The 20,329-nt window shown below is 48.0% G+C and overlaps 1 protein-coding gene across 4 annotated transcripts in view; it reads right to left on the minus strand.

Annotated features, from left to right (window-relative positions):
* ZMYM3 (zinc finger MYM-type containing 3) overlaps positions 1 to 20,329 on the minus strand; it is a 32,631-nt gene that overhangs the window by 10,253 nt on the left and 2,049 nt on the right. For 3 of the 4 annotated variants that reach the window (XM_083876254.1, XM_083876255.1, XM_083876253.1), the window contains exons 2-13: positions 11,490 to 12,386; positions 10,785 to 10,828; positions 10,319 to 10,391; positions 9,228 to 9,519; positions 8,621 to 8,798; positions 8,042 to 8,254; positions 7,323 to 7,473; positions 6,667 to 6,782; positions 3,061 to 3,147; positions 2,599 to 2,749; positions 1,844 to 2,016; positions 1,251 to 1,416 (exon numbers count right to left, since the gene is read on the minus strand). In XM_083876254.1, coding sequence (XP_083732380.1) covers positions 1,251 to 1,416; positions 1,844 to 2,016; positions 2,599 to 2,749; positions 3,061 to 3,147; positions 6,667 to 6,782; positions 7,323 to 7,473; positions 8,042 to 8,254; positions 8,621 to 8,798; positions 9,228 to 9,519; positions 10,319 to 10,391; positions 10,785 to 10,828; positions 11,490 to 12,372 — 2,527 coding nt within the window. In that variant the 5' untranslated portion in view covers positions 12,373 to 12,386. The remainder of the gene's footprint in view (positions 1 to 1,250; positions 1,417 to 1,843; positions 2,017 to 2,598; positions 2,750 to 3,060; positions 3,148 to 6,666; positions 6,783 to 7,322; positions 7,474 to 8,041; positions 8,255 to 8,620; positions 8,799 to 9,227; positions 9,520 to 10,318; positions 10,392 to 10,784; positions 10,829 to 11,489; positions 12,387 to 20,329) is intronic. The other variant, XM_083876256.1, reaches the window with a different exon arrangement.

Genomic DNA, 20,329 nt, shown 5'->3' on the forward strand with positions numbered 1-20,329 from the left:
CACACAGCCTGTTATGGAGCATGGCTTTTGGAAGGCAGGTTGGGCTTCCCCTAGCTGGGGAGCCTGCTGCTTCTGGCAGAGCAGCTCTGCTTTACTGCCTAAACAGCAACGACATCTGGAGCTTCCTCTGTCCTATGACCAGTACACTACAGTCAGGAGAGGAACTTCAAGAGTCTGGAGATGGAGGATGAGGTCTCTCATGCGAAGGTCCTTGTCTTGGTTTCCCCTCCTTGGCATAATACCCTAGCCAGGGTTTTACACATGATGAAATCCAGGGAGGCCAGCAAAGCCCTGAACCTGTGATGCAGGTATGTGTTGAAGCTTGATGCACTGAAGCGAGTCCCACCATAAGCTGCAATCACTTTAACTATATCCCCCAGGTCACCCAGGAGATTGTGGCCTTACAAAAGACCAAGCAGAATGAGACTGCAGGTGTCCGAGGGCCAAGCGGTGTCTTGTCACTGTCACTAGGAGCACCTTCCATCCTGAGGGATCCCAAAGCACTTTGCAATCTTCCATAAGGAACTGGCTTGAGTTAATGATAGGAAATGGGGCAACAGGCAGCAAAAATCTCCTCTCCAGCTGGAACTCCATGGATGCAGAATGGGGTTATCTGGGACACAGGGTTGGCAACTCCCCAAAGGTGCAGTGAACTTTGGGTAAGTGGTAGAACTCCAATCTAACATCGCAATAGTGCCTCCAGCGGCTCAGTGCTCCCTCAAGACCGTTCTAGGTTCAGCTCTGGCTGAAGGAGAGCCCACCTACAGCATCACCAGCACCACTTCCTGCAGCACCCTTCTTTGTCCTTGAATGTTTCCCATCCAAGCACTGACCTGGCCCAATCCAGATTAGTTTATGAGATCTGAGAAGGTCACAGCTCGGAGGTGGTGTGGGGCTGCAGGTGGATTGTCATGCCAAACCACGCTGTCCCCTAACCCTTTAAATCGAGCTCTCCGCTGGCAACTTGAGGATGTTAAATCCCTGAGTATCCTCGCTAAGAGTGTGAGCTACAGGCAGCACGCTGGCACCGGCTCCTCCCGTCTGGGCCCTGTGTGTCATAGAACCATAGATGTTAGAGATGGAGAAGCCCATTAGGTCCCACTCCGTTCTTTCCCCCCCAGGGGCCAGTGCAGGATTGTTCCCTAGCGTCTCCTCCAGTCCCAGGCAGGCAGCTTCCACCCCCTGCTGTTGAGTCTTCCCTGTTTCTCTCAGACTGAGCTATGCAGGTCCCCTCCCTCCCTCCTACTCACTGTTCAGCAGGCTCTCGGGCCCCTTCTGCGTGTCCAGGTTGGGCTGGTTCTGTTGATTGTAAAATCGCAGCAGACATTGCTGGTTGCAGAAGTGTTTGATTTGCCCCCGCCAGTGGATGGTTTCCAGCAGCTTCCCCTGACGCTTGCAGGCATGGCACCGAGCTGCCTAAAGCCCGCATCAGCAGGAGAGAAACAACGAGTAACTAACCACACCCCCTCTGAGTGCAACACAACTCTCCAGTGAAAGGTGCACATCGCAAGGTGCAGTGAGCTTCCCCACAGCAGTGCCCTGCCAGTGCCAGCCAGGGACTCCAGCGGTGCGAACTTCTCCCAGCAGCACTGGCCGCGGATCCAGCACTGTGAGCTTCCTCAGGGCAGTGCTCTGTCTGGCAGGATCAGCTGGGGACTCCAGCTACGTGAGCTTCCCCGTAGCAGTGTCCCGTCATTGCCAGGCAGGACTCCAGCAGTGCCAGGTTCTCCGCAGCAGTGCCAGCCAGACTCCAGCAGTGCGAACTTCCTCAGTGCAATGCCCACTTATCTGGGTGCCGTGCCCACCACAGCACTTAGCACAAGCTGCCAGTGCCAATACTGACCTTGAAGTACCAGAGCAAGTATTTGCTTTTGCAGTCTTCACTACAGAAGTCCCAGGTGCTGCCCTCCAGCTGCTCGGTGACCGCCCGCTGGCAGGTCTGAGAACAGTAGGTGCAGGTGATGCAGCACAGGCCCAGGTTCTTGGTGAAATCCTGTTTGTAAAGAAGCACACACCCTGCGGAGAAACAATAGGAGTGAAACCTTCCCAGGATGAACTGGGGGCCTCCCTGACCCAAACATGACCAGAATTCCAGGTCTGCGGAGACAACAGAGCACACGCAACACACTGTAGGGAACAATCCAGCACTGGCCCCTGGGGCTGGGATAAGATGGGACCTCACGGGGACTTGCCATCTCTCACCTCCATGCTTCTAGGAAGAGTCTGACTCCAACCTCCTGTGTGCAGGAACCCAGCAGGCAGGGCAAGGCCAGGTCAGGCCAGCCCAGACGCAAGAGCGTAGAAGTGCATGATGACAGGAGGAGCGGAGCTGCCACCTGCTGTCTCCCCAGCCCCCAGAGAGAGAAAAGCTGTGAGAAGGCCCTCCCCAAGGACACAATGAACGGTAAAGATCTTGCCCTAGGGCCTGGCTGGACAGCAAGCCATCCCCACAACAGTCCTCCCTTCACTGCATGGCAAGGCTCCTGCCCCAGGGCCTGGCTAAGACAATCTCCCCTCTGTTCCTCTCCATGCTCTCTTCTCCTCCCTCAGCATGGGCTGGCATGGGGGCTCTGCCTCTCCCATGCCTTCCCCAAGTACCTTCACTGCAGAAGTTCTTCTCCACTCCGGAGAAACGGATCTTCTCATGCAGCAGCTTCTCCTGCTTGCAGTGTTCACACTGAGACACCACCCCACGCAGCCGCTTGAAGTCTTCGCAGCAGTCTTTGCAGCAGAACTGATACACCTTGTCCTGCCAAAGAGACCACAGCCAGGTCAGCCAGGCTGGCAGGAGGTTCCCACACTTATAAGGGAAGCAAGAGAAAGACTACAGGGCTGAGTTAAGTGCCCAGCTCTCCTGGCACAGGATTTGGCAGGAGTGATCTTCTCCTGCACTTCTGACATCCTACTGAACATCAGGAGTGCAGCACTCAGCAGTCTTCAGGCACATCTCTGCAGCTAAGACATTCAGAGGACTGGCACAGGAGAGCAGGGAGAGGAAGTACCCCAGAGGTTCTCAGCAGTTGGCCTCCACCTCAACATCCCCCCAGGAAAAGTCCTCACCTGCCAGTCCAGGATCTCTGGCTTCCCGCTGAACAGATTGTGACAGTAATGGCAGTTGAGGTGGATCCCACCTTCCGGGCTGGTGCGCTGCAGGAGACACAGACAGCTCATGGGGGGAGAGCACTTGGAGGGCAGCAGGCACCTGCCTCACACTGCCACCACTGCCACCTCCTTCATGGCCTGCAGCCTGCCTGGCCCCCTTGGACCTGCTGCCACTGTGAGGACTCAGTCAGGCCATCACATCATGTCTCAAGCTCCTGGAGAGCTGATTCTTGAAAGCAATTTCACTTTGCTTCCAGTGTGCTGAGTCCAGCTCTTCTCAGGAAGGCAAGCCCTCAAGCTGCCACGCTGCTGGATTTGAAAACTTAAATGATGAGGGCTCTGCTATCTCTTCTGAGGATTTCTCTAAAAGTTCTTGAAGCATAGGTGCCTGGTTTCTATTTTCAAGATAATGCAACTTAAGAATTCAAGCAGCCTCTCATCCCATTTTCTGCTAGATTAAACAGCATTTGCTGTCCTGTCCACAATGCATCTAGCATTTGGTGTCTTATCCATAAGGATGTATTTATTAATAAAGTCATTCCTGGTTTTCTTTCTGATAACCTCAAATAAGACATTCTGCAAGTGCCTCAGTACAAGTGCTTTTCAAGCCCAAATTTAACTTCTTTCTTTGGCATTGAAAATGAAGTGGGCATTGGAGAACATCCTTCCGATATGTGCATCATTCTAGGTAGCTCTTTTGCTCCCTGGCCCTCAAACATTAACTTTATGTTTGCCTGCTTGTACTTGCAATAAATTAATCCTTCCCTGTGTGGCTGTAAACTGAGATGCTCATACTGAATAGTTTATCTGTGATTCCATGGCCTTTTCAAAATCCTTACTTTCCTGGGATTTATATCCTCACACTACCTGAGTAAGGCTGACACAGGATCTTGCACTGAAACTGTGTTTAGCACACATTAGGAGGAACCAGCTTTGTCAATCAATCCAATTGCTTTGCTTTCTACACAGCAGGGACTAACACTTCACCAGTTTTTGTTTCATCTGCTGAATTTCATCATGCTTACTTTAACTTTACTGCCAAATGATTAATGAAGATCTTGAAGTTCTTGGGCTTAACACTGATCCCCAAGAAGCCATCTTGAAACAATCTCTTCAGTGTTGTTTTTTCTTTGACAAGTGTGTTCTGAGATCTGCCAGCAAGACAGTTCCTAATCCAGGTGATGCATGGGTTTATTCATGTTTACAATGTTGATTTTATATGGCAATATTGCAGCTTAGGTGAACTAATGAAGTCCCAGCTGGGAAAAGGGGAAACACTGCAACCATTTAAATGGGTAGAAAGAAGGACCCTGGAAATAACTGAACTGTACTGTGCCTGCAAAGACTGTGGAGCAGATCCTTCCAGAAGCTGTGCTGAGGCACATGGAGGACAGGAGGTGCCAGCACAGTTTCACCAAGGGCAAGTCCTGGCTGACCAACCTAGTTGTCTTCCTCAGTGGAGTGACTACATCAGCAGAGAAGCAAAGAGCTGTGGGTGTCATCTCTCTGGACTTCTGGTAAAGCCTTTGGTACAGTTCCCCAAAACATCCTTCTCTCTAAACTGGAGAAAGATGATTTGATGGCTGGACTGTTTGGTGGATGAGGAATTTGATCGGATGGTTGCATCCAGAAGGTAGTGGCCAAAGGCTCAATGTCCAGATGGAGATCAGTGACAAGTGGTGACCCTCAGGGGCCTGTAGTGGGACCAGGACTATTTCATGTGTTCATTAACGACACAGTGAATTGAGAGCACCCTCGGCAAGTTTGCAGATGATACCAAGCTGAGTCGTTCAGTTGAAATGCCTGAGGGACAGAGTGACATCCAGAGGGACCTGGACAAGCTCAGGCAGTGGCCCAGGGGAATCCCATGAGGTTCATCAAGGCCAAGTACAAGGTGCTGCACCTGGGGCAGGGCAACCTCCAGTATCGATCCAGGATGGGGCTGAACAAATGGAGAGCAGCCCTGCTGAGAAGGATTTGGGGATCCTGGAGGATGAGAGGCTGGACAGGACCCAGCCATGTGCACTCCCAGCCCAGAAAGCCAAGTGTGTCCTGGGCTGCAGCAAAAGCCCTGTGGGCAGCAGGGGAGGGAGGGGATTCTGCCCCTCTGCTCCACTCTGGTCAGACCCCACCTGCAGAGCTGCCTCCAGCTCTGGGGTCCCCAGCACAGGAAGGACATGGACCTGTAGGATTGAGTCCAGAGGAAGGTCATGAAAATGACCAGAGGGTTGGAACAGTTCTGCTATCAAGAAAGCCTGAGAGTTGGGATTATTCAGCTTGGAGAAGAGAAGGCTCTGGGGAAACCTTATTGTGGCCTTTCAATACTTAAAGGGGACTTGTAAGCAAGATGGGGACACACATTTTAGCACAGCCTGTTGCAATAGGACAAGCGATAATAGTTTTAATATCAAAGAGAGTATATTTAGATTAGCTATAAAGAAGTAAAGAAGGTTGGTTTTTTTTTTTTTTTTTTTTACAATGACAATGGTGAAACACTGGCAGAGGTAGGTGCCCTAACCCTGGAAATATTCAAGGTCAGATTGGACATGGCTCTGAGCAACCTGATCTAGCTGAGGATGTCCCTGCTCACTGCAGGAGAAGGGGAGGTTGGCCCAGATGACATCTAAAGGTCCCTTTCAACCCAAACTGTTCTATGATTCTAGTCTTATGATGTCTACAGTGCTAAAAACTCTGTAGCTACACTACTAACACTATTTGTGGCCTCAGTAGGGGATTACATCAAGGATTCATAAAAAACCACAACCAACCAACCGAACAAAGAAGAAACCAAAAGAAACCCACCAAAAAACCCAACCAACCAAATGCCTCTCCCCCAAAACAACCCCATATAAACCAAATCCCAAAATGAAATGCTGCAACTGCCAGTAACTAACCCTTACCTCTGGATTCTCTACATTTTGTCAGTTGCTCAAGACATGTCCTGGCCTAAGTTTCTCATGTCTTCCTGGCTGTTACTTTGTTCTTTGACAAGTGTACAAAACTAATATTCTTGAAGTTGCCTATGAACACCAGAGACATCTCACATATGCTGAAACTTAACATCAGAAGATTAAAAATCACCAGTCAAGCTTTTGAGGATCATTAAACAAGAGGTATCCAGGCCTGCTAGTTGTAAATTTTTAGACAACACATCCTGGAAGAATTACATTTCTCAGTGACACCTGTCTGAGAGGGCAGCTCTGCCCCTTTCCACCCAGCTATCAGGTGTGCACTTGTGCTTTGCTGGCTTACTTGTGCATTTTCTTGTGCTCTCATAAGGCCACTATCTCAAACCACTCATGCAGCACAGCTCTGCACTGCCTTCCTGCTGGGCATAACCTGATGGACAGGAGTGAATTACAGCCCACCTTAACCCAATGGAGGATGGGGGAGACAGGGCCAGGACTGGGCTTTGAGCAATTACAGCCACTGCAACTCCTGTGCTCCACAAGACACTTTCTTAGGAACCCTCCCTGAGGAGCTCAAGGAAGGTGGAGCCCCTGCTTACAGTGAAAGGAGGCATGAGCTCCACAGCCCAGCCCAGCATGAAGGATATTTCAGTACCTGGAATTTGGTCCAGCAGCTGGGGCTGCAGAACTGGTAGACAACCCGGTCTGTCTTGTTGTAATAGCAGGGTTCAGATAAACTCTTTCTGCAGAAGCTGCAGGGTCTAGGGGGACCTGATGAAACAGACAGGAATTGGTGAGGGCAGCAGCACAGGATGTGGGACTGGCTTCTGAGGATGGCATGCAAGCTACTCACTCACCCTCAGTCTGTCAAGTTATTATCAAAAAGCAAGGGACAAGAGCACCAGGAAACTTAAAGAGTACCAGATTCTGCTAGGACAGAAATGTTAAACAGATGGAAAGCAAAGTGGTTCAAGGAAGTGAGCCTGGCTCTACAGGCATTTGGACAAAACAGGCTGCAATACTTGTCCCATTCCTGGACACCCCAGTACATCATGTAATGGAAAGGGCAATGCCAGCACAATCCAGAACTACAGCTGCTCCCTGCGTTCTCAAGAACAGCAATATACACTATCCTCTGTATTAAGATGTCTACATACTGCAAGAGTTTTTCCCTCTGCACTTGCACTTGTCTCACTGGACTCTTCCCCAGGCTTTTACCTTCTTTTCAGTCCCATCCACAAGCAATAAACAATATCAAGGAAGGAATTAAGAGTGGAGAGGTGATGACTCCCTCTACAGAGGTGCTCTTACCAACTAAGCCTGACTGTTTCACTTTGTGGGAGGTAGTGCAGCAAATGGAGCAGAACAGGCCCATCTTGCCACTGCGATCCACGTTGGGCAGCATGTCGAAGTTCTTGCACAGTGTCTTGCACCACATGCAGGGGTAGACCCGAGTGTTCTTCTGCAAACACAGAGCAGAACAGAGCTTCCAGGACACCATCACAGCTGGCAAGGTCCAGCTACCACATCCCACCCCACTGCTGTATCCACTACAGAACCGTTCTCCTGCAGTGACCACTGGATGCCAGGGACAGGCTCACAGTCTGCGGATTCAGGTGGTAGCAAACAAAGCTGCCTTTGGCACTTTAACTTCTCATTTCAAGGGTAGCCTGGCAGGAATACAGAGTTTGGCAATACCTACCAAGACAGTTAAGTGAAGACTGCTCAGGTGAAGCAACATATCCAGCCCAGCTTTAGGCAGATATCAGAAGCCAGTCCATGCTAACTGCATATACCAGTGTCACTTTACCATCAGTTCACTGACTTTCTGATCCATGCTTGGGTCCATGGTGGGCCCCATGCAGATCAAAATAATTCTGTTTGCCTGCTTCAGAGTTTCCCCACAGCAATATTTTAACTGCTTTGTCAGCAATAAAAGACCATTTAATAAAATGCCCTGTGCCACACCAAGCAAAGTTGCTGTGTGTCCACAGAGAAACCCCCTACCCCAGGCAGCTGCCCCCACACACCTTCTTGTAACTGTTGAGACACGCAGAGTTGCAAAAGCGTTTTTGCTGGCCTTCATGAAAGAGGTACTCCAGGGGCAAGCCCTTGTTGTAAATATAAAGTCCACAGTTGTCACAGCAGTTTGTTTTCAGCCCCTTGGTGGCCCGGAACTTGGTGAAGCAGGCGTCACTGCAGATGCGGTGAACCACGTTCCCATTGCTGACCTCGTGCTGGATCTGCAGACACACCACTGCTGTCACTCCCCAGACCACCACGGGCCTCCTTCCAATCCAGCTGTGCCACCACAAGCACAGTCCTCAGGATAACAGGCACTAAAACTCTGGGAAGTGCCATACTGGAAGCTGGTGGGACTCAGGGTGGCTTCCCTTGCCAAAAGTCAGAGGAGCAACTGGGACAGCAGAGTGGCAGGAAGCAGTGAGCCTCAAGGCAAGGAAAAGCTTGGGAGTGAGCCCAAGCCAGCTTGGGGGCTGAGGCCTCACACCACAGGAAAACCTGGCAAATGCCTGGTCTTGACCAAACCTAAGTGCTGTGGGTCCTAAGCACTTTATCCAGGACATGAGGAGGACAAGGGGTTTGTTTACCTCGCCAGGTTTGTGGCAAACACTGCAGCGGCTGGTGTCCGAGGGATCTGCAGACTGAGGTGCTGGTCTGTGCTGCTGGGCCTCGTAGAGGGAAAGGCAGACAGAGGTGCAGAACTCATGGAAAGAGCCACCTGAACCAATCTGGGCAACCACAGAGTCCTTGGTGTTCCAGATCTCCCTGGGGATCAGGAGGGGATGCGTTAGTGCAGGGACATGTGTGTCCTGCCACAAAGGGACAGGATGGCTACTGCAATGCACAGGACTTTCTGGTGTCCCAAAAAGTTGGCAAGAACTGCCTCACAGCAGGTTCTGTCCTGGCCCAGGGGAGTGGTGTCTGAAGACAGAGCATGCAGGAGGTTGTTTTGAGGGGAAGCTGCAATATGGGGCACTAAGTCTGGGGACAGGCAGGGAAAGCAAGAATGTGAAAGGGGTGTAGGGAGCATGGGGATAGGAGTGTGTGAAAGAAGACACGGAGCAGCAGCTGGCAGTGGGCAGCAGTGATGTGAGTGAAGGAGGGCCATAGGAAGGGCACTGGCAGGAGAGCTGTGGAGCAGGTGAGTGGGGTCACAAGCACGGGAGCACTGAGGAAAGGGGAACAAACACACACTTTTTGCAGAAGGTGCATATCTTCTTGCCAGGCGGTTTTTTTGAGAAGGTGGTGAGACAGGAGCTGGAGCAGAAGAGCTGAGGAAGCCCTTTTCTCTGGTAGGCAGTCTGGCCCTTCTGCAGCGGGGTCCGGCAGTTGGCACAGGTCATCTTGGTGAAGGTGGAGCGCGCGGCTCGCTGCGCCATCTGAGCGCGCAGGGACATGCGGGTGGAGCGCCGCGTACGGAACGGAACAAAGTCCTCATCATTGGGATCATCCACCATCGCATCAGAGTCTTCATCAGAGACTGGGACTGCAAAGCAGCAGAGGAAGATCAGAAACCCCTCGTTAGGAAGTGAGAAACTCTGCTGTGAGACACATGCTGGGATTTTCTGAGTCACCTTTCTAGAGTCCCTCTACATGCTTTGTTCCTGTCTGGGTGGCATGATAAAGGGATCCTTAAAATAAATTCTGCTGTAACTGGAGATGAATCAAGAGGTGTTTAAACAAACAAGGCTTAAATACAATTCCTGTCTAGGAAGTCATGATACACCAAGGTTGAGCAGAAGGCCAAGGTGTGAACTTCTACCCTGTAAGAACTGTTAGATTGAAAGGGAACATGCTGATCACCAGATTTTAGCACAGGCATGCAATAAAGGAGCAAAACACAAATACTAGGGAATGGCAGGGTGACATTCAACATCTCAAAGAACAGACACTTCATGTACTTCTCCAGGAAAATCTCCAAGATGCAACCTTCCTTCAGACAGCCTACTCTCATAGAGAGAAAGGAAGAAAGTTCCTAGGTGAGGAGATGGAAGATGGATTTCCTGGGAACATCCCTGAATATCATCCTGTTACTTAGTGCTTGGTGCCCACACACCACTGTAAAAATACAACACTCCCCATTTTGACCTAAGTGCCTGAGAAAGCAAGGCAAGTACCCCAGGATGAAGAGTTGTGGGCTGAAAGGACCTGTCCTGTGTAGAAGGGAAGCCTGCCCAGAAGTTCCAGAGTTCCCACTGTACTCACACCACGAACTACCTGCCCACAATGGATCTGGGCCATTCTCTCTGGCAGAAAACAGGGATTGGCCAACCCCAGTTACTCACTGCTCTCAGAGGAGTTCACAGTTTCAGTCCTGGCAGCTTCTGATCTTCTGGGTCGTTCGCTTCTTTTCTGCTCCTAGAAGACATCCAGAAAATAGTTAGGCTAACTATCAGCTTGGACAAGCATGGATAAATATTAGAGATTATGAAGTTCCAACTTCTGGGATTTGGTTTCCCAATGCCTAGGCTGAAAACTGATAAAACTCCATGGATACTTGAACAGAGCTGGCAAGACAGAGGAGAGGGGGAAGTAGGCTTATGAGAATGACATTTCATCTGAGGATAGCAGGGACACACTGAAGCCACATTACAGCATAGTGGCAGTGCACAGGGATCATTCTGTCAGAGGAGTCATACAAACTCCTTTTCAGAGGGCTGACAAGACAGCCAGTGTCCCCCATAGAGTCTGACAACAGCCAGCCACGCTCTGTGCTCCTGTACCACACATACTTGACTGCATTTTCCTCACCTTCTCAGCTGGCAGCTCGCTTCCCTTCCCAGATAAGCTTCCTCCTGGAACAGAAGCACAGAAGAAGCTTGCATCTAACATCTTGCTTTTCTCCAACAGAAGAGCACAGGTGTTCTCCAAATACAGCCACCCTTTGGGCCAGTCAGCACATGAAGCCTCAGCCTGCCCTGGCTCTTAAGTACAGTTCTGGTGTGGAGGCTCCTAAACCCAACTGTAGTTGCAGATCCAAACACACACCTTGGGAGGAGCCCTGTAAGGGGGAGACCTCCCTGCATGGGGGAGGCAGGCTGGGTGGGCAGTGACCTCCAACTGCTTCTGACCAAGATTGAGCATCTCCTGGGGATGGCCAGCCTGGGCAGAGGAAATTTGCCTATTGGAAACACCTGCTGGTGATCCTCAGTTCCAGCAAAGGCTCCAGCAATGGAGAGTGTGAGCTAAGCTGATGTGCGGCCACAGCTTTATTTGGGAAGCTCTTGCTTCCACAAGCACCAAAAATCAGTTAAAGCCATGAAAGCCAGAGCAAGAGATTGTGCACACCAGAACATTCCCTTTACACAAGAGGCTTTGCCCAAATCTCGACCATCAGAAGAGCTGGCTATTTCTATAGCAGAAGATGAGCTGGAATGCAGAGCAGACTCCAGCAGTGTGTAGCTGGTTGATCTCCTGAGCAAAAGGAAGCCAGGTTCTGCTGAGCCAACAACTCACCTGTTGGTGGTAAGGCTTCCTGTACTTTGAGTGCACTGTTTTCTTTAAGGGAGTTCTTCCCATTATCATCCCGTTCCTCTGCCCGCTTTTCCTCCACAGGCTCAGGGGGCAATGCTGCAGTTCTGTTGTCTGGGCTTGGTTGCACGTCTGCCTCCCCTGCTAGCCCTTCCCTCTGCACGGGTGAGCTTTTCTTTGGTGCCTTCAATTTCATCTTCTTTGTTTGTTTAAGACTGGGTTGGGGTGGGGGCACTGCAGGACTTGAGGACTGTGCTGTGGTTTCTTCCGTGGCTGGGGCATTGCTGAGGTCCCTGGAATCAGGGACAGGTTGTCGGGGTGATTCAGGGGCATTGTCACCAGACAGTGCAGGAATAGCAGCAGCACCATCTTCCTTTACATCCCCAGAACAATTTTTTGGTGCATCCTCCCCTTCTTTCCCTGTGTTTGGGCCAACAGCTTCTCTAGACGGGGCAGAGGAGTCTGCTGGTCCACCCTCCACGTCCTGGGAAGGTTGTCCCTTACACAGCCCATCCAGACCCTCTGGTTTATCTAGTTCCACCAAGGCAGAAGTTTTACCCAAATCATCTAAGACACCAGGTTTCTCCAGCATATCCAAGACAACAGGTTTATCTAGAACACGGTCATTTGATTTATTTAGTTCAGACACGCTGTCTGCTTTCACTACAAGGTCCGAGTCCTCATCTGCAGTCTTCTGCTTGGATTGATCCCAGCTAGGAGGCTGAAGAGCTGAAACTTCCTGGGTAGAAGCTGTTTGGGAGCCCAGGAGATCTTCACCAAACTCCATGTCAGCAGGGAGATCACCAATGAGCGGTTTGTCAGGCAAGGACAGGGGGTCCAAAGATCCTGAAAATTCACTGGAATCCATTTAGAAGATGGCAACTGGAAACGAGAGAGAGACTTGCAAGTTAATGAAAAGCAGTCTAACATAGAACATGAACTGTCCACTCTTTGAACACTGTTGGAGCAAAACAAGGCCCAGGAATGCTTCTAGGCCATAACCAGGATATCAGACACCACCAGGTGAATCACCTCCACTTGTAAGGGTACCAAAGTCAGCAGCAGGATGCAGGAGTTTGGTATAACAGACCTTTAGGAACTCTACAGCCCTCACACACCTCACCACACCACAGCAAAGAGACTTGCTTATGCTAAGTGACACATTGGGGTATCAGAAATGGCTTGAGCACCAATTCAGGAGGTTCCACATCAATGTTCTGTGGTAATACCCCCAGCCCTGCCTTCTTCTCTATCCAAATAATCTGGTCTGTCCTTTCTCTTGTTCTTATGGAGCTAACACATTTTTAATTTTTAAAATACCTTTTTTCTCTTAAACATAAAAGGTAGAAATAACTCCTTTCAAGCCCTGAAGCTTGAGTCTTAACAAGATACAGGATGACAACATGCATTAATCTTGTCAGAGGACAGATATAAACAATGTTGCAGTATAACTACGCCTACTGAATAGCCCTAAAACTACCTAGGCTAATATTCAGACATGGAACAATTGGAAAAGCTGAAGTTAGAACTAGGAGGAGTTCTGGAGAGTGGCAAGAAAAAAGGTGGTAAAGCTTTGATGTTAAAAGCAGTCATAAGAAGAACAAGTAGCAAGATAGACACAAGCATGGCAATGCAGAGTCAGGAAAAAAGACCAGTGTGACTTTGCAGGGCACAAACAGTGCACTTGAACAGGAAGGTGTGATGCAGACTGCCAACCTCAGAGGGGAACTTCCAGCCCAGCTCCTCATGGTTGACATTATCAGAAGACAGAAAGGTCAAGACTTCAAGGTGAGGCAAGTAATATGGTCTAAAACTGAATTTTAGCCCCACAAGGAGATAACAGTTGACAAACACAAAGAGGAAAAGAGGAGAAGGAGCTGGAGTCAGTGGGAGAAAGAGTATTAAGGCAGTAACATCATGTCCCCAAACAGGCTCTAGGTAGACACTACAAAAAAGGCACCAGAATCAAATGATGTGGCAACAACCTATCCCTTCCCTATCACATTAATTCCAGATCTAAATTTAGCACTGTTTTCAGACCTGAATGAGAAGACACAGTATTTTTGTTTATTTGGGCTTACACTGGGTATAACTCATCTATATCAATGAAGGAGGAAGCCTGATACAATTTCACTGATGATGGCTGTTAAAGTCTTTTTATATCTTTCCCTCTGAAAGGACAACCAAGTTCTCACTCACAAACGGTTTGCTCAGAACTAAACAGAACACACTTGGACAGAGAACGTACCCAACTTCTGAAACTTATAGGAATTTAAGGAAATCATACAAAACAACTGGATTTCAAAGCCACTGCCTCCTTAATTTATCTAAATACACAGTAATGTTTTCTGTTTCCTGGTGGCAGATAAAGCACTGTTCCCACAATCACAAACAGAAACTAAAGCAAATGTAATCTTTAGAAATGCTCAGCAAGTCTCACCCCTAAAGACTCTGGTATTTCTGTTCATTTTCAGTTACAAGATGAGAAGACTTTCAGAATAAGTCAATTCCAGAGCAATACAGGATCTAATACATGTTTTAGGTTGGCTGACAGAAATAAGAACAAAGTGAAATAGAAACAAAGACATCTGAAAAAAAGGTCCTAAGGATTTGAAGCAGATGAGAAGCTTCCCAAAATGATAAACATGGGGATTTTTTCTGCTGCTCAGAATGTCTCCAGCTCAAAGATATCCCCCACCCAGTTTCACAGACAGCAGACCCTACAATAATAAGAAAAAAACCCCTCAAGGCATCCAGATGAAGAAGGAAATTTTATTTATAGGTATACTTAACAGAGCTAACATACCCCTCAGAATCACCTCAGACACTTTGCACAAGTTTGCAATGAACTACTAAGGTGATACTCCTAAAGTATTTCCCACTTTTAGCTGGCCTAGTCTTTGCTTGGTAGAAACAGACCCTGGAAACATTTGGAGCATAAGAAATCCATTTGGGCATTCCTCCTCAGAGCATAATGCAAACATTGAACTATGAACTTGTCCTGTAACTCATGTGCTCTACAAGTAGACCAATGGCATCTGGTTTAACAGTGTACACCTCAACACTGCTTTCAAACTTCGGGTGATACAATGCCAGACAAAACTCTGACTTAATGGCAACATCCTTGACCAAAAGGAAAGTCTTAAAGAGAACAAGCATTCTGCAGATTAAGGCAACTCCAAACTATGGGGATGTGACTGGGACAGACCTTCCTGCAGAGGCAAGGCTGCAGTAAGAGCACTCACTCACATGCTCTGTTTGGAAACACAGTCCCCTGAGCTCGAGGTCCTGTCTCCTCTCATCAGCACTGTCTGAATCCTCCCAGCAGAACAGCTCACAAATTCTGGAGAAGGAACTAAAACTTCTTAGGATGTGCAAAGCTAAGGACTGCTGCAGTCAGTCTAATTAAATGCACTCGAATATCCTGCTTCTATTCACACCAAGAATGGATACCTGGGGTGAGAGTAAAAGAAACACAACTAACAGGATATTCCTCTTTAGCACATCCTCCAACCAAGGACTCAGCTGCTGAAGAACCACTTTGCTTGAGCTGCACTGACAATGTCCCTGTAAAGAGTTTGTACTGGGCAAATCCTCTGTGAATCTGCCTAATCCCACTTTGAACCAATTTATACTTTGGACCTCCTAAAATTCCAGTGGTTTTAAGTCCTGCAGCTTAACATTTAGTCTTTAGAAGCATTTTCCTTTTGTTTATTTTCAACCTGCTGCAGCAGAGCTCCAAGGTGACACAGGGCAGATGAATGTCAACTCTTGATATATTTAAAAGAATCTGGAAAAGCTGATGGAGTTAAGAGCTGAGGCTGGACCCGAGGTGATGCTGACAAACAGTCTGAGTGGGAAAGCATGGAATGTCCCTGACAATGAATTCTTTATAGTGCCTTTCAACTACCAGCTGATAAGGATGAGGAAGGTGGGTCTCAAAGCAGGAAAGAACGGTATTTTCCAGTTCTGTGGATTGCTCTGAAATCAAACTCAATCTGAAGAAATTAGAGCTGCTTCACTGCAGCAAGGTAAGAAGCTCTACTTCTGTCTGCCCCAGGCAGTCAGATTTGTCTGGGCCTTCTGCTGAGCTTCACAGTAAGTTAAGCTGCAAACAGAGTGTGCACTTTATCTCTGGAAAAGTCTCTTCTCACTTTCTACAACAGAAACAGAATAGCTTATTGTTTCTGGCAGGTGCTGAAATGATCCACCACAAGTCATCACCTCTCTTATTCCAGGACCAGCTAATGCATAGCTCAGCCACCAGGGTTTGGTCACTGGTCTGCTCAAAATCTTCCTCTTTTCCAGCCACACAACTGGCAGCAAGGAGAGTACAGTGCAGCATGACATGGCCAAACCAAGAGGAGGCAGTGTGCTGAAATCCTGCACTTAGCAGCAAACATAACTGCTCCATTTGGGAACTCCTTACTTAGGAGTAAGCACACCCTGGAGTATTCAGTAAGAGATATATTCTTGGGAAGAATAAGTTGAAGGAGCAAAGTTTCCTGAACCACAGTCTGCAGCAGAATGCTTCTCAGGTAGCAAGTAAGTGTTTCCAAAAAAGTGATGGGACAGCTAGGGGTCCTCCCCAAGTGTGCAGGACTGGCACAGAATATGACACTGGTTGCCAAACCCAGAACCTGGGACTACCAGACCTGCCCAGCTTTTTCTGCCAAAGAGGGGCACGTGGGATCTTCTCTCATATCGGAAAGCTCAAAGGGCAACATCTCTGCCAGGACATTTAAGTACATCCAAGTGACTACCTGGGACTTTATCCAGCTTATTAAAGACATCAGTGGTGCTGTAACTCAGGTAACCATTAGCAGGGGAATATGTGGCCTACCTACAGAAATGAGGATCTATCATCAAACATTTAATTAAAAACAGGCAGCAAGAAAAAAATGCTTTTGTTACTCCCTCCCAATAAAGAGAACATCTCAGAAGTCTTTACAGCCCACAAAAAATCCCACAGCCATGCAGTTACTGCTTTCCTCTAGCAAAGGAACAGCAACTGCTTGGACTGGACTTCTGTTCATGGATGTGTATTCAGATTTTCAACACTTTTGAAGGCAGAAGGATTATCTTTTTCACTATTAGAGATCATTTGAAACATGAAAATAATCAACTAGTAACTACAAAAAAAACTTAAATCAACATTTCAATCACCTCCCATCTACAAAGTCTATAAGACTCTAAGCAGAGATCTGGAAGAAGCTTCTATTTTTTTGTGCCAAATTTTTGAACAAACAGTAACACTCCACTCAATATTTCTCAACAAAAATAACAGTGTCGATACACAGTTCAATCAACAAAACATTAAGAAAGTAATATCACGTCCTACCAGCATGGTTTCAGTCAATGTATCTTCATTAACAACATTATACTTTTTATACTTTGGTGAGTACAGCAGAAGCCAACTTGTCTGCTGTGACTTATCTGAGTTTATCTGGACAGCTGTTAGCATTCTAAATTCAAGCACTGCAAACCTTTATTGCATATTGGCTAAGTCACTTCAACTCAAATGAATTTACAAAGAATCACCAATAAACTAAGCACACTACTGTGGACCATGTTTCAGTCCAGTCATAATGCTCCAGAAAGGAGCAGAAAGGATTTTGTTACTTACTAGTGCTTTTGGAGAGGCAGCTCTCTGAGCTGCAAACTCAGTCTTCAAAGAGCAAAAAGCCCACTTGGTGACATTCAGTGCAGTGCTACTTGCACACAGTGCCATGTTAGACCATCACTGTCTCATTCTTTGCTACTGTCTACAATTGATAACAGTTATTGGAAGAGTTGAGATGTTTCAAATTAAAAAATGAATCTGACACAGTAACACAAGAATCCCACTGCTTTATGAATCAGCCATGCTTTAGAAAACACCCTCCAGTGCTAAACCTATTTTGTTCCCTGAAAAGAAACAGGGAGACAGGACCCATCTCAAAAAAATCACAAAGTAAGATCTACAGCAGACAACTCATTGGAGTTACAGACAGATGCACACAAGGATGCAAAAAGCTGCAAATCAAAGCTGGACAAGCTCATAAACACGATTAAACAACTGACTGTGGGATTTGCAAGCTCTCTGTGACTTGGAGGCTTTACATGCAGTGACTCACTGCAAGTCAGCTACAGCCCTGCAGATGCCACTGGTCAAGTCCTTGTGCTTTGCAGGCAGGGTTTGGCAAACATTGTCTCACCTCCAAATGCACTATTGGTTCTCAATCAGTGCAAACTGCAGCAGATTTCACCACATCCCCTTCAGGCCACTCTTCATGTGTGACTGGGAATGTCTACACAACAGTAACTGGTACACAGGGGAAAAAAGGGTTTTTCCAGAATTTCATCAGCAGCATCCAGACTCCAGCAATTGTTTTCTGATAGTCCCAAAGCCAGGAAAGAAGATCGCCACTAGATTTTCCTACACAGGAGCCCCAGCTCAGGGCTGCAGGCCTCAAATGTAGTATCACCCTGAACCCAGAAAGCCAAAATCCTCCAGCATTGAGCAGCTGGTGCTGCAGAACACAACCATGAGTCTCCTGTAAATTCCTCAAAGGCAGGAATGACCAAACTGGATTCTGAGCTTGCATTCCAGAAACTTCACCTCAGTTTCAAGAAAGCACAAGAAGGACAAATTTCAGAAATCTCACAGAATTACCTGGAATTAAGTTTACCAGGAACACTTCCAATATAACTGACAACATTCCTCAATCTCAGCATTATCTGCTGCTAACCATAGCACTAAATGCTAAGATAGGCAACAGGAGCATCCTCATCCATCCAGAATGTCATCCTGGCAGCAGTTTGGAATGGCTTGGATCTCCTCACATCTTGTAACATCAGGATCTCCCAAAGCACTGGAGAGTGTCAAGGCTTTGCAACAGAGAAAGGAGTTACAAGTCTAAGTACAGCAATGCTATCTGGAGAGCAATTCAGCTTCAAGAACCAACTCCACTCAGTGATCAAGTCCAAAGGAAAATACTCCTGGTGTTTGTACAGCCAAAATAGTGTTAAACACAGGGAAGAGGGTGAATGGATAAAAAAGCTTTGTAAATACTATTAGAATCACAAGAAAAAAGGCTCAGAGGTACAGCATGTTTGAGCAGTGTGTGTCCAAACTGCCTTAATGATATCAAGAAAATGATTAAAAAAAACAAAAAGACCTGAAAGTGGTAGAAAACAGATGATCATCATGTCTCTCTACCTGTTGGCCAAATGCTGCAGGAAGGCGTCAGAACACCTGACAGAGTGTTCTGGCACGTCCCACAAGCAGCTGCACACAGCTGGAGAGGACAGCTGCATGGACAGCAGGTGACTCTCCAGAGGAGAGCTGCAGCCTGGGAACAGACCACGGACTGCCTGGAGCTCCTCAAAACCCAACTGGACAAAGCCCTGAACAACAAGGCCTCAAGCCAGCTTTGCTGTGAGCAGGAGGTCAGGTGGACCAGACCCTTCTAGAGGTCTCTTACAACCCAAATCTGTCTGTGGTTCTGTGACTAAACCTGACTCCACAGGGAAGACACAGAAGACAAAAGGGCAGAATCTCTGAGAGGGCAAAACATGTAATTTTCCCTAAGAGGCCTTGCAGAGCCAAAATTCTGGAAACACAATGTGAGCAGTCTCCTCTGCCCTCACTGACAGTCCCAGATCCCTCTGCAAGGTGCTGCTGCCACCAAGGTGCTGGAAAGGAATCTCAGCGCTGGGAGGCCTCACCTGACATGAACAGCTGCTCAAACTGGCCCTGGGTAAGGCTGTGCTGAACAGAGCAATGTTTCATCCTGTCTAGAGACCAACTCATCTCCTTTTGGGCTGCCCAGGGCTGGGCCAGCAGAACAGATTCACAGCAAGGGGCCAGGAGACAGCACCAGAGCCCAGGGCCAGCAGGACTGGTGAGGATGGTCTCAAACACTGCCATTTCCTGATATGTACCATCAGCAGAGGAAAAAGTTAATAAAACACTCTGCTGAGACTAAAGCACAAATCCAGTCAAATCCTGCTAGCACTGCCCTTGCTAAACTAACAAATGTATTGTCACAGCTATAGCCTACTCCATACTTCCCTTAGATTTGACCATAACCCTCCTGCACCAAGGCTTCTGCCAGCACACCTGTGTCCATCAGAGTTGTACATTCCAGCATCACTGACTACAAGACATCCATAAAGATTATATACAAGGGGCTTTGCCCCTGAAATGAGGCCATGGGCTCACTCTGGGCCCTTGCTCTAGCTGCCAGAGATGTGGAAGAATCTGGTGTTACTCACTGTCATCCTCCAAAGCAAGGGCACTCACAGTGAGAGGGATGTGAGCAGGTGCAGAGAGAAAAAGAGGTTGTGCAAATATGCACTATGGAATTGTGAGGCTCGGGTTAGTCATTACAGCTCTGTAAGCTGTGGATATTCCTTTAATAAGGTTGAGCTCACAATAACAACAGGGCTATGCTCTTATCACCAGCTTTGATCCCAGGCTAGGCAAGGTGAGGTGAGAAAATGCAGATTAAAAGTTTTCTTGGGGATTGCAGCTATAATGAAAGGGAAAGAAGCTACAGCCTAGAACAAAAGCCATACCTGGAAGCACAGCAGGAGAAGAAGAGAGACACAAATGAAGCAGCTCTCATCCTCATCAAAAGAGACTCCAGGAACCAGCCCTCAGCACTCAGTTGAAAATCCTACCCCCCCCATCACCATGTCCAGCTCTGCCTCTGCCCACACAAGCCTATCTGACTGCCAGGGCCTTTTCCCATGCCAGGCACACACCACAGCCCCAGCTCCCTCCCTGGCCAGGCCTGCCTCCACCTCTGCAAACCACACAGGAGGTGCTTGATGCTCCC

This window comes from Zosterops lateralis (assembly GCF_965231275.1).
Source record: "Zosterops lateralis genome assembly, chromosome: 21".
In the NCBI taxonomy this organism is placed as follows: domain Eukaryota; kingdom Metazoa; phylum Chordata; class Aves; order Passeriformes; family Zosteropidae; genus Zosterops; species Zosterops lateralis.